This window comes from Gopherus evgoodei, chromosome 10 (assembly GCF_007399415.2).
Source record: "Gopherus evgoodei ecotype Sinaloan lineage chromosome 10, rGopEvg1_v1.p, whole genome shotgun sequence".
Taxonomy (NCBI): Eukaryota; Metazoa; Chordata; order Testudines; family Testudinidae; genus Gopherus; species Gopherus evgoodei.
Window position 1 is genome coordinate 9,178,849 of NC_044331.1, and position 14,912 is coordinate 9,193,760.

The window sequence follows — 14,912 nt, forward strand, 5'->3', positions numbered from 1 at the left end:
TGCAGTGTCGGTCAAAAAAGTGAACAGAATGTTGGGAATCATTAGGAAAGGGACAGATAATAAGACAGAAAACATCATATTGCTTCTATATAAATCCATGGTATGCCCACATCTTGAATACTACATGCAGATGTGGTTGCCCCATTTCAAAGAAGATATATTGGAATTGGAAAAGGTTCAGAAAAGGGCAACAAAAATGATTATTGATATAGAATGGTTGCCATATGAGGAGAGATTAATTAGACTGGGACTTTTCAGCTTGGAAAAGAGTCGACTAAGGGGGGATATGACAGAGGTCTATAAAATCATGGCCGGTGTGGAGAAAGTAAATAAGGAAGTGTTATTTACTCCTTTTCATAAATATAAGAACTAGGGGTCACCAAATGAAATTAATAGGCAGCAGGTTTAAAACAAACAAAAAAGTATTTTTTCCACACAACGCTCAGTCAACGTGTGGAACTCCTTGCCAAAGGATGTTGTGAAGGCCAAGACTATAACAGGGTTCAAAAAAGAACTAGATAAGTTCATGGAGGATAGGTCCATCAATGGCTATTAGTCAGAATGGGCAGGGATAGTTTCCCTAGCCTCTGTTTGCCAGAAGCTAGGAATTGATCACTTAATGATTACCTGTTCTGTTCATTCCCTCTAGAACAGCTGGCATTGGCCCCTGTCAGAAGACAGAATACTAGGCTACACGGGCCTCTGGTCTGACCCACTATGGCCGTTCTTACGTTCTAAGAATCAAACTGAGTATCACTGATCACAACTAACTCCACATTTTGAGATTATCACCATGCCTTTACATGCTGTCTGCTGTGTGATGTCCCAACAAAAACAAAAGGACAAATGGTTCAAATAGTCTAAGCAGGTCAAAGATGACAGAGAAAATAAATTTTATTTCTATAATTTAAAAGGCTTATACTCCTCAGTTTTAATTCATTAAATCTTAAAATTGTGTATTTTTTAAACATTCATATAAAAGGATTCTTAGTAACAACCACTATATATTGTCCAGTTGTGAAATGATTAAAGATGCAGATTTTATGCTGTATCCAAATTTTTAAGAGTATATAATTTAAAACATCCTTGGGTTATTTATTCAGCACTGGCTACCTTATATAAAAATGCATAAGTAAAGGGTTTAAGGAAAGAGAATTACGGGCCTTTATTCATTATTTCAAGTTGTGCAAGCAATTCATGCTAAATCAAACTCTGAGGAATCTGGGTACTCAGCAACATGAAATGTCCATGCTGGTCAACAGTCACCATTCAGATTTCCATACAAATGTTATGTTGAAGACCTTATTTTCTATTATTCCCTTTTGCTTTCATGTATTTTTGAGGCACTCTTCAAATACCCGGTTAGATAAGCACCATGTCTGATGTCATAAAATGTGCAAATGAAGCAGGCTGCAAGGGTGCACACAGAACACAGCCACCATATGAGAGCTGTAAAAAAACTGACAACAAAAAAACCCAAAAACAAACCACCAAAATTGAGCCTGTAAACTTTAAGTATTTCAACAAGCATGTAATATATTGACACACAAATGGAAGTCTTTCCTAAAATGGCAGAGATAGGTTTTTTGTTTTCAGTGATACAATCCTCTTTTCCACTGTATTTCACCACATCTTCACCATTCACAAATCTTCTGATTCTTTAGGATGGAATTAAACATTTCTATTTATTCTGTGCTGCTTTTTCCCTTAACTTCAGGATTTATTATTCAGTTTCGACATGCACAGATAGTAAATTATCTCCAAATGTTCCACAATGAGGTCCTATTATTAAGAATTACTGAGCAAGGTCAATTGACAGTCTTTGATGTTTCCCATTATTTTAAAGGTTCCTTTTAAAACAGACTATGTTTTGAATTTGAGTCTAAAAATAAAGCAAAAGTGAGGTGTGTCATTTTCTAAGGGGTTTACTTCCTTCTTTTTAACTAAAATAACAAACATTTTAACAAATCTGTGGCTGATCCAGGGTATTGCATTCTCACAGATAAGGTATTAAACAAATAGGGAAAATATCTGAATTTAAAAAGTACACAATTTGGCCCAATCAGGGTTTCACATTTCAACTTAAACCTCATTTTGTTTCTCCAAAGCTTAAAAACAAAACAAAACAAATCTCATCTCTCTCTTTTCTGAAGAGGTTCCTATAGAAGGAGGAATATTTGGTTGGTGGAAGTGTTATTTTGCTTATTAGTGAGCATGGTGGGATTTGGCTGATGTTTCATGGGATTTATTTTCTTTGACTCATAATGCCATGTGATCAACAGGGTATTTCTACACCATTCCTATGACATCTTTATTTCCGGAGGTGGTGTTCCTGAATATAATACTTATCAAGCTGTAATGCTGAAAAGAGCTCATTGAATCCAAGAACACATACTTTTTCATAATCTAATTAGTCAGTGCCATGTATCTTCAACTAAATCTGTATCATGTAATTCATTGAGAAACAAACACACTACTTTTAATAACCTTAATTTTTATTTATTTTTAGTGTGGGTTAAGGTAACTGTATTTACATGCAGTGGACCAAATCTGATTGCTTAAAAGCAGCATTAATATGTGCCCATATTCTAGCTGAGATGGGTCCTTGCAGAGCCCAGTAAGAGTACAAATAATCTACACAGGGGAGAAAGAGACTGTCCGCAAAGACCTTTGTCAGGCACCATGTATGCATGAACATGTAGACCACTTCCCACAGCATGAGGCCACACACCTGTAGTTTCGCCTCCATGGCTCCTGCAGCTGTCCTAGTGGGTCCCCCATGTACATCATCAAAATAGATGCTACACTGAGGACACGTTACAATTTAGGATATGTAGATATGTAATATTGACATTTCTTGATATGTAGATATGCAATACTGTCATTTCTAGTGGTATACAGCTTTTCCAGTTACTGGGTTTTCATGGCAAGTTTAAACCTCTAAATGAGGATTCAGTGGTAATTTTCCAGATCTAGCTATCAGAGCTAAGTCATTACAAAAAGCAATAGAATTCAGATTGCCCCATACTACATTTATGCATGAGACTAGTTTAGTCTATAAAGTGTTCTTCTGTTTTGTAAGTCGGCTAAAATATAGCAAACTGAACTGCTCTGTCCTAACACTTTGAACAAGCATGAAACCAAAATCTTAAGATAGTAAATGAAAAACAAATTAACTAATATCATTGTGTTATCTCCCCTAATTCTGAGGTTGTGCATAAAACATTATGGATCAAAAGCACTACTTGTTCAAATGAGGCTTTTACGATGCTTGTTTTCTTTTCTATTTTTTCCCTGCTGTCTAAGGAAGGCAGTCACTCACCAAGTGGCAGAAATGCAAGACAGTTTCCAGCCATGGACAGCTCGTTAAGGCTAGGGAGTTGGCAGAGGTGGCGGGGAACACACCATAGATAATTCCCATCAGCACTGAGGTACTGCAGGGAAAGGCACATATGCAGCCTTTCAGGTAAAGCTATCAAACGATTGGCTGAAATGTCCAAGGTCTGCAGCTCCCTCAGGTCTCCGACTTCTAGAATCAAAACATCAAATATTCAGACATGGCATTAATCACTGTATTTCTGCAACAAGACGACAAAAAAATACAAACTGAAATACAGCTCACAGAAAACCTTTATGTATTTACATGAACGCAGTAGCCTCTACTTAATTTGTTAGCCAACTCCATCCTTCTGCCAGGCCAGCCTCCCTCCACCTTCCCAAAACTAGCACAAGTCTCCCATATGCTCCCTCCCATTACACTTCTCCTCATCACTGCTTGGCTTCTTCACCAATACCAGAATTTCACAAGTATCATTTACTGCAAACTCCCTCCAAAATGTATTTGTAACATCCTAATAATGTATCATTAACAATTGTTTAAACATTAAGGTATCATCACATTTTATGTTTCCACAAGATCAGGATAAGGCAAACTGGAGTCATTTAAATCTTTTAAGAAAAAACAGCTCTCCAAACCACTTAATTTGTAACTGAAGTTCTATACAAACTTCTCTGGACATCATATTAAAAATATGGTCCAAGCTACACAGTTTTAAGTAATTAAATTTCACTAACCTGTAATTACATTTAAAAAGACAAAAATACAAAGGTTCAGCAAAGTTTTGGAGATTGATTACTATGAATGCTAAATTCTGGGAGAACAGGTTTTCTATTATTTGGAGTGTTTTCAGATCTGCTGCATTCACATAGTTCCCATTTTCTTACCAAAATAAAAGTGTGGAAACCAATTAAAAACAAATGAAGCAGGTTTAAGCTCATCAGTAGTCGTGTTCTGGAACTACCAAGAGCACCATGCTACATATCTGTGTGTTATGATGTAAGAGCTTTGGCTCAGAACTGAGCACTTCATTTCTTTTGCTTTGAAACTCCCTGGTTACCATTTTCCCCTTAAATCCTTATCTTGGGTAGCATGTATCAGCTGGGCAACTTGTGTAAATATATGGGAAAAAAAAGTTTGTCTAAGATAAATTTAAATAAGTATAAGAAAAATATCAAATGTCATATCTGGTTAAATACGTTAATCAATGTGAAAAAACCGCAGCCATCATACATCAAATACTTCATATTTACACACAAAAAACTGTCCATTACTTTCATCATTATGTGCTTGAAAGTAAAAATTAATGTAGTTATCTGTAGGTTTGCATGCGCACACATACAAAATCATTCTGATCCCATTTTCTGACTTTTTATGCTGAGTCATGAATTTTTAAAAAATGTGTTACTTGTTTTCCCCCAGAATTTTATGCATCATTACCTATGGAACTTATGGCCATAGGCACATAATGCATTTTACGTTATTTTTTACTACTAATATAGCAACTGTAGGTTTCAGAGTAGCAGCTGTGTTAGTCTGTATCCGCAAAAAGAGCAGGAGTACTTTTGGCACCTTAGAGACTAACAAATTTATTTGAGCATAAGCTTTCGTGGGGTACACCCCACTTCCTGCATCTGAAGAAGTGGGCTGTACCCCACGAAAGCTTATGCTCAAATAAATTTGTTAGTCTCTAAGGTGCCACAAGTACTCCTGTTCTTATAGCAACTGTAGTTTGTGTAAGTACCTCTGAAAAAATACAGCAGAATTTTATTATGTGAATACTTATACTAGTATGCAGTCATCCGTATTTTCTTGTGGAACTGCCTTTATTACTATAAATATAGGTATAAACAAATGATTGGACCAAAACGAAAATTAAGACAGTGAGTGGAAATTATAAATTCATAAAACAAAATACATAGTTGAAATGCTGTTAGTGAAAATGTTACACATGAATATAAGTTCATATTAACTTTTGTAACATCTGATAATACAACACTGATCATCTCCTTAATCAGATTCTCCCACCATTTTTAACTGCAGTGGGATTCATACACATATGTACATAACATTTCAAGTAACTCTACCAAATATCAACACTAAATGTGCTTAAAAAAGAACTACTGGTAATTAGCACTATTTGTTCTGCACCCTGGAAGGGCTAGGCTAGACTGGGAAAATAGACTGTGTTTAATAATCTGCTAACACATGTTAACTAACATGTTTTACAGTGCAATCTATTTCCCTAGACATGCCTGGAACTTTACTTACTTTTCTGAATGCACAATTTGTAGCTGCACGTTTATAATTACTTCTATTAATTTTTTTTAACTTGAAGAACATTGCAAACATTTGCACATTAAAGATTTCAAGAACTCTTTATTTTGTGTTTCAAATAATGTTCTATAATTTTTTTGTGGGTAACAAACATTCTTAATAAGACCTGCAACCCATGTTCACACAAGTAGAATCATTGACTCCAACAAGACTATTTCTGGGAGTAGGATTTGCAGGACTGGGACCCCACTTTCTATTCTGGGAACACTGATGGTGAGATACACATTAAGAAGCAGATTAAAGTGACTGACTGGGGGTGGGGGAAATAACCCAGTTAATTCTTTTCATCCAAAGATTCCAAAGCATGCCATAATCTTTCCAGACTATAGGTCTGATCCTGTGAGGTCTTGACTGCTTCCATGAAAGGTGATCAGTGCTGTCAACTCTGATGGCAAGAAGTACTCAGCACCTTCCAGAACTGGGTTTTGTGCAGAGGGATTACTTCACCCACTCCTGAATGCAGTCATCTCTGGCATGAAGATGGTAGACATGGTTTTTTCAGGGTTAAATACAACTATGGAGAAAGGGGATTTAAAAAAAAAACTACTGCTCTGTCACAGAGATTTTTTTGAAACTACAATCAAGGTAGTACTATTTCTGTTAAACAAGAATCTTTTGTGCCCCTATACTCCCTCTGCAGCAGCAGCTAGAAAATTATCTATTACCAGAGCTCTGCTGGCATTTTCTCTGATGCTTGGACCCTAGCAAGTAAACAAAAAGCTATGTTAATTTCAAGCACTGTTAGATGCAATGGGGAAGAAAGGAGGGAGAAATCAAATGGGGAAAAAGACAAATAGGTAAATAAAAATGCCATTTTCAAGATTCTGAGAGAGTACTTAAACAAGAGAAAAGTAAAAAGTTGTAGTAATAGTTATATTGGGCTTTGTGTTTTTCAATTGTTCTGTGAAAACATAAAAAATTTAAAATACATGTTAAACCTTAAAGATTAAGAGGAAAAAAGTCTATATTCCCCTTTCAACGTAAACAATTCTACAGTTATGTGTAGTAAAGAGGGGCCAATAGATCCCAATAAAATATGTGACAACATCCCTTTATAAAATAAAGCCGTCAGCAGGAAAAGTTTCTATGTGGAAGTAACAGTTCTCCTGACAACCTTTTGGTTATTCATTTGATGCTAACAGTGCTCAGTAGCGTTAATTACTTTTCAATACTTGAAGTACACACTGAAAATTAATTACTAAAGCACAATAACTGTTGAATAGGTGCACAAAAGCAACATAGTAAGAATAGTCTCATTTTTAACAGCTTTCTACTCATGACATACACACAAAGCCCTGTGCTTTAAAACAGTGACAGGAAGTGAGCCACCTACATTCAGCCAAACCACTGACCACATGCAGTTTGTAACAGGCTTGATTATTTTCATGCACTAACCTTTCCCTCTGCCACTAAAAACAGTTTTCTAAGGCTATGTCTACAGTAAGGACCTTGCAGCTTTACCGCTGTCAGGTCTCTCGTGTAGCCGCTCTATGCTAGTGGGAGAGAGCTCTCCCGCTGGCATACAGCAGAACCTCAGAGTTACAAACCCCTCGAGAATGGAGGTTGTTCGTAACTCTGAACAAAACATTATGGTGGTTCTTTCAAAAGCTTACAACTGAACATTGACTTCATACAGCTTTGAAACTTTACTATGCAGAAGGAAAATGCTGCTTTTAACCATCTTAATTTACATAAAACAAGCATAAAAAGAGTTTCCTTACCTGGTCAAAAAAAAATTTTTTTTTAACTTTCCCTTTTTTTTTTTTAATAGTGATTTATGTTTAACGCAGTACTGTACTGTGTTTTATTCCCCCACCCCTCGGCTCTCTCTGCTGCTGCCTGGCTGTGTACTTCCAAAAGAGCTGTGCAGTTGACTGGTCAGTTCATAACTTTGCTGTTTGTAACTCTGAGGTCCTACTGTAAATAAGCCACCCCAACCAGCAGCAGTAACTATGATGGCGGGAGAGTGTCTCCCACCAACATAGTGCTATCCACACCAGCGCTTTTGTCAGTGAAACTTATGTTGGTTGGGGGTGTTTTCTTCACACCTCTGACGGACAAAAGTGCTAGCATAGACATAGCCTAAGAGGGGCAGTGTGGGAAGCTGAGAGACCAGTCTCTCAGCTCCACAGGCAGCTCCCTGCCAGGAGCCCAACTTCCCCACAGGCTCCCATCCGGGAGTGGGGTCCAGCCTCCCGGCTTCTTGTGCCGGCTCCCAGCTAAGAGAGGGGTCCAGCTGCCCAGTTCTCTAGGAGAGTGGTTCTCAAACTAGGGCCGCCGCTTATTCAGAGAAAGCCTCTAGTGGGTCGGGCTGGTTTGTTTACCTGCCATGTCCGCAGGTTCAGCTGATCACGGCTCCCACTGGCCACGGTTCACCGCTCCAGGCCAAAGGGGGCTGCAGGAAGTGGCATGGGTCAAGGGACGTGCTGGCCGCCCTTCCTGCAGCGAACCGTGGCCAGTGGGATCGGCTGAACCTGCAGCTATATATAACTAGGACCTCTGTTTACATCAGACCTGGACTGACTCAGGAGGAATTTAAAAACAGCTTTTAGTTGATTATAGTAGAGATGACCCGTACCTGTCAATAGTGGGGAGGGGGAGAGGAGGAGGGCAGTAGCTTTAGCAGATGTTACTGAGCATTCTCATTCCATGTAAGCCTGCTCCGTACAAGCCAAGCAGCAAATCGGGGGGGGGGGGGGGGGGGAGGGTACGTGACCCTTCATCCCCCCCCATGAGTTGCTTCTGGGTTAAAGCAAATATTATATGCCTTTAAATACCACATTTAATGGCCTATCCAACAGATCACATTTTGCAATTGTTAAATATTTAAACTTTTCTAGCACAAATTGGCACTTATGATAGTTCTATGCCACCTTCAAATAAGCAGAGTTTGACCACTAGTGAGAGATGGTATAATTGGCTCTGAGGAAAGAAAAAGGAGGGGGGGGGGAAGAATCACATTTTGTCATTGATGTTATGCAGCAATTTTTTTTTCTAGAGTTTAAAAAGTTTCACATTTATTGTCTGTAAGAGACTTGTGATAAAATGACCTTGTTCTCCATTTTTGCTATATAACAACACTTGTGGCAATGCTAGTTAAAAAAAAAAAAAAGGAGATATTATAGAGGATGAGTACAAGGTGTGAACCAAGGGTTCTCAGGACAAATATTTTGGTGGCCTCAGTGTGGCCACCAACACTTGCTGGCGGCCGCTCTCACACTTTTTTCTAAAATACTTAATGAGCTTTAGGAAAAACAAATATGCACATAACAGGTCCAAATCATTGTAATTTATTTATTGCTAGCTAGTAAGTCTGTTGTGAAAAATGATATTAAACACAGAAGTATCACTTTTCACTTATACACACACTACAAAAACAGGCTACCTTATAGTGTGTATATTTCCTCCATCTCTTTTCCAACCTCACTCATTTGTCAGTGTCCTTGTATGTGACATCTAACTTAAAATCAAATCATGTTCACCTTCCCACGGAATGTAGCAGACTACTGAACAGAGTGAGACTATACATGAATAAGGTGAGAAAAAGCTAGTTCTTGAGGTAGAAGCCCTTGAGCACATGCTTAACCTTAAGCAGATAAGTACTCCCACTGAAGTTGCAATCCCACAATCACTTTTTACTGTATGTGATGCTCACTACAACTGCCCCATTGTAGACTGAGGGCTTGTCTACATCAGAAAGTTGCAGCGCTGGTGAGGGAGTTACAGCGCTGCAACTTTGAAGGTGTACACATCTGCAGGGCATCACCAGCGCTGTAACTCCCTGTTTGCAGCGCTGGCCGTACTCCCGTTTTGTCTCGGGTGTAGAGGATCCAGCGCTGGTGATCCAGCGCTGGTAATCCAATGTAGACAGTTACCAGCGCTTTTCTTGACCTCCGTGGAAGGAGGAAGCCTCTGGTAATCAAGCTGGTTTCCTTTCCCGGTTTGCTCTCTCGGTCCCGGAGCCACCCAGCAAACCGCAGGGAAGGAGACCTGCTTGCTCGGGGTTCCGGGACCGAGAGAGCAAACCGGGAAAGGAGACCAGCTTCGCCGCGGTTTGCTCTCGCGTTCCCGGAGCCACCCAGCAAACCGCAGGGAAGGAGACCTGCTTGCTCGGGGTTCCGGGACCGAGAGAGCAAACCGGGAACGCCGCAGTTTGCTCTCTCGGTCCCGGAGCCACCCAGCAAACCGCAGGGAAGGAGACCTGCTTGCTCGGGGTTCCGGGACCGAGAGAGCAAACCGGGAAAGGAGACCAGCTTCGCCGCGGTTTGCTCTCGCGTTCCCGGAGCCACCCAGCAAACCGCAGGGAAGGAGACCTGCTTGCTCGGGGTTCCGGGACCGAGAGAGCAAACCGGGAACGCCGCGGTTTGCTCTCTCGGTCCCGGAGCCACCCAGCAAACCGCAGGGAAGGAGACCTGCTTGCTCGGGGTTCCGGGACCGAGAGAGCAAACCGGGAAAGGAAACCAGCTTCGCCGCGGTTTGCTCTCTCGGTCCCGGAACCCCGAGCAAGCAGGTCTCCTTCCCTGCGGTTTGCTGGGTGGCTCCGGGACCGAGAGAGCAAACCGCGGCGTTCCCGGTTTGCTCTCTCGGTCCCGGAACCCCGAGCAAGCAGGTCTCCTTCCCTGCGGTTTGCTGGCTGGCTCCGGGACCGAGAGAGCAAACCGCGGCGTTCCCGGTTTGCTCTCTCGGTCCCGGAACCCTGAGCAAGCAGGTCTCCTTCCCTGCGGTTTGCTGGGTGGCTCCGGGACCGAGAGAGCAAACCGCGGCGTTCCCGGTTTGCTCTCTCGGTCCCGGAACCCCGAGCAAGCAGGTCTCCTTCCCTGCGGTTTGCTGGCTGGCTCCGGGACCGAGAGAGCAAACCGCGGGGAAGCTGGTTTCCTTTCCCGGTTTGCTCTCTCGTCCCGGAACCCCCCTTGAAGCCGCCCAACAGCGCTGCAGTGTGGCCACATCTAACACCACTTGCAGCGCTGGTTGCTGTAAGTGTGGCCACTCTGCAGCGCTGGCCCTATACAGCTGTACTAATACAGCTGTAACAACCAGCGCTGCAAAATTTTAGATGTAGACATGGCCTCACTAGGTCAGTCAGACTTCGCAACAGCAAGTGCTACACACAGTGCCCCTAATTCAGCAAGTCATTTAAGAACACACTTACCCTTAATGAATCTAAAATGGGGACAGGGTATGACACGGTAAGCAATGCACACCAAAGTGTTTGTCTGCAGAGCTCTCAATCTAAGAGCCTAATCCTGCAATAATCCTTTCTCAGAGAAAGAAGTAAGAGAGTGTGCGGCAGAGGCCATTTAGGAACACAGGTTACTCAAGTCCACGACATTCGTTGTCAGTGTGCTTTTTAGGGCAGGGACTGTTTTTATTTTGTGCTTGTATACTCCCTAGTACAATAGGACCCTAATCCTCAGCAGGGCCTATAAACATTATTGTTACACTAGGAAATCTTCTTGTTCTCACGGTTCTGTCATTTTAAACGACTGGAGTATTTTTGGTATTGTCTTTCCCCTAAGGAGCAGTTATTTCCTACACTGGGTATTCCTGTGTGGTATGAATGTGAGTATGACATGGAGTGTGAAAGGTAGTAAATTCTTTTGCTTTCTTTCTTCTGTATTGTGGCAGTGTTCTCTCTCACTCTATTTATCCCCCAGAATTAGGGGACTCCCCATACAAGGAAATATTGGTACCAGTTTCTGCATCTCTACCAATGCATACGGCTGCCAAGTTTTTAATTGCACAAAACTGAACACCTTAGCCCCGCCCCTTCCCTGATGCCCCATATCCTGTCCCACCTCTTTCCTGAGGCCCCACCCCGCACTCACTACAGCAGGAGGGGGCTCCAGACTGGGACTGAGGGATTCCTAGTGTGGGAGGGGGGCCACAGGTTGAGGCAGGGGGTTGGAGTACAGGGGGGAGTGAAGGCTCTGGGCTGGAGGTGCGGCTCTGGGGTGGGGCCATGAATGTGGGCTTTGGGGTGCAAGAGGGGCTCCGGGCTGGGTCAGGGGGTTCAGGCTTGCCTCAGGCAACTCTCAGTCAATGGCGCAGCGGAGCTAAGGCAGGCTAGTCCCTACCTGTCCTGGCACCGCACTGCACTCTGGAAACAGCCAGCAGGTCTGGCTCCTAGCTGGGGGGGGGGGGGGAAGGGAGAGGGGCAGGGGTCTCCGCACACTGCTCTTGCCCGCAGTCACAACCTCTCCAGCTCCCATTTGCCATGGTTCCCGGCCAAAGGGAGTGTGGAGCTGGTGCTCAGGGCAGGGGGCAGCACATAGAGCCCCATGGCCCCCCGCACCTAGGAGCCGGACCTGCTGGCCGTTCCGGGGTGCAGCACAGTTCCAGGACAGGTAGGTACTAGCCTGCCTTAACCCCGCAGCACAACCGACTAGACGTTTAATGTCCTGGTCAGCGGTGCTGACCGGAGCCATCAGGGTCCCTTTTCGTCCAGGCATTCCAGTTGAAAACCGGGCACCTGGCAACCCTACTAATGCACATCCCCAGTGCAGATGCACTCCAGCACTGTAGTATGAGACTTGCACTGGTGCAGTGTACCTCATATAAACACCATAATACATCTGTGCAGCCCACATACACTGAGGATCTGCACTGGTTTGAATATCACCCAAATAGACCAGTGCTCTTAAAAAAACAACAACAAGAAAAAAAACTAACAGGCAAATACAACAAGCTCATGTAGGAACTGGTAGTTGCCTGGCTACAGCTAGCTAGTCAACCAGCTCATCCTTGATTAAGTTACAGGTGCAGCAAACTTGTAAATCACCAAGAACCTGAGATAGTAAAAAAGGAAAGGAGCAGGAACCTTCAGGAGAAAGTAAGGCTGGTCCATGATGTTTTAGAGTGAGGACCTTAAGCCAGACCTGATTAGTAAGCCTCACAGCACTTCTGAGCCAAATATTTATGCTAATTTTGTTGCTATTCTTTTGTCCTCATATTGGGGAAGATTACTTCTATTTGTTTGTTACCTTTTCCTTTAAAAACACAAACCTCTGCTTCTTGGTCTCTGTGACAAATAACATCATGGTAGGATCCCCCAAATTACTTTAGACTTCTAATTATTCCAAGCAAAGACCCATGAGTTATGACTGTCATAACTCATGATGCATCCAGATCAGAGCAGAAAGATTTATTTTTTCCTTTTCTCTAAATTATTTGAAGAAAGGTACAAAATGCGACCCACTAACACCATACGTTGTAACGGTTGGCTTTTCATTTTTTAAATGAAAGAAAACTATGCTCCTGGTCAAGGAAGGTTACATCCATGCATGTTACCACTGGATATGCAAAGAGTGGCAGATTTTCACACTTCCCTGGAGGAAAAATGTTGCCTCCACATCAAATCTCAACCATGAGGCCTGCGGAGTAGCAATTCAAAAAACGCTCTTTAGCTCAGAAGCAGAGTGTAGTACTAGTGGGGTCACCAGGCTGGTTTTAAAATACTGTCAGAGGACACTTTCTTTTCATAACTAGGATTCTAAAACAAAACACAAAGTGAAAACTGAACTCTTCTCTTGTTACACCTTTACCTTAACTCTCAGTAAGCACCATAGTAACTTCAGACACGAGATTTGGCTAAAGGAAACGTTCCTTGTGAACAAACAGCAGTAAAGCTGCAGAGCATCCTAAGCGAGTATTTGATATTAAGATGAACCATCAAGAGGAAGGTAGCTGGCCCTACACCAGGGCTTGGCAACCTTTGGCACGTGGCTTGCCAGGGTAAGCACCCTAGCGGGCCAGGCTGGTTTGTTTACCTGCTGCGTCTGCAGGTTCAGCCGATAGTGGCTCCCTCTTGCTGCAATTCACTGCTCCAGGCCAAGGGGGGCTGTGGTAAGCGGTGTGGGCCAAGAGAGGTGCTGGCTGCCACTTCCCACGGCCCCCATTGGCCTGGAGTGGCGAACTGCGGCGGGTGGGAGCCGTGATCGGCCGAACCTGAGGATGCGGCAGGTAAACAAACCGTCCCGGCTCGCCAGGGCGCTTACCCTGGTGAGCCACGTGTCAAAGGTTGCCACCGCCTGCCCTAGACAATGCATTTAGAATAACAGGGCCAGATTTTTGGAGGGGCAGAGAGCAATCACAACTCTTCTTGAGATCAATGGGAGCTGCTGCTGCTCAGCATCTCCGAAAATTAGGCCAGAAAGTCTTTCTATTTTACTAGGAATTGCCCCCTTTTCAGTCATTTGGAATAGCATTCCTCCAAGCACATAAATGGGTAGTCATAGTCCACAAAACACACATTAAAGGTACACAATACAATTACTAACTGCAATACACTGTTTAAACATGCTGTGTGTTAATGATTCCAAGTAAGGATTGTTAATTTAACACAGACATGGACTACTTTTAATGACTATAGCCCTTAATGTTAACTATTGATGCAATAAAATAAAGAAACATAAACACAGGTATCAAACTCCACATGTTTGTGATGCATGCAATGAGAAAGTCACTACTTAATGCCTATAAGTTTTAAGCATTTGTTTTGAAGGGTTAACTTAGTTTTAGTGGCATGAAATCCTATTTTGCTTGAATTCACTTCATAGATTAGTTGAAAAAGAATGCCAATAATTGAGAGTTTTTTTTTTCAAATCCTCTCACAGCAATACATGTAACTGAAAAAGTCAAAGTTCTTTTGCATTAAGACCACCAACTTTGGGGCGAATGTTCTGATTTCTACATTTTTTATATTTGTTCGTGTTCTACAGGTTCAATAACTTTGTTTTTTAGGTTTCCTGAGTAATTATGGCCTAATGGTAAATTTCATTTGCCAAATGAACACACAAAAAGCAACCACCCATTGGTCAAGCTAATCATCCTAACTTATGGCAAGCTTGCAAGAAACAAAACTGAAAAGACTCAAGTGACTTCACGGATCAGTTTTACTTTTTGAGACTAAAGGGTTTTATAAATTAGCTCATCTCATTCAGCTCTTAAGACATACAGCATTATGAAATAACATGGCAAAAAACTAGGGCTCCAGGCTTGATCTTCATTCAAGCACATAAGCCACACATGGGAGCACAGGTCACTTTGTTCCATTCAGCCTGGAGTTTCTTGAAACAAATGAAGTTTATTAAGAAAGACATTATAATTAAAAATATATTATGCTCTTAAATTAGGAATAGATTTTATAAGACTACCTAAGAATCTCCATATATTGTTAAGAACAAAGGTGTAAGTAGTATTTTTCCTTCCAAAAGTGGTGGCCAAACAATCTCTAGAGATT

The 14,912-nt window shown here is 42.2% G+C and overlaps 1 protein-coding gene across 4 annotated transcripts in view; it reads right to left on the minus strand.

Moving 5' to 3' along the window:
• The window catches only part of LRRC28 (leucine rich repeat containing 28), an 83,122-nt gene that overhangs the window by 23,206 nt on the left and 45,004 nt on the right, over positions 1-14,912 (minus strand). For all 4 annotated transcript variants that reach the window (XM_030579154.1, XM_030579157.1, XM_030579156.1 and 1 more), the window contains one exon: positions 3,323-3,529. In XM_030579154.1, coding sequence (XP_030435014.1) covers positions 3,323-3,529 — 207 coding nt within the window. The remainder of the gene's footprint in view (positions 1-3,322; positions 3,530-14,912) is intronic.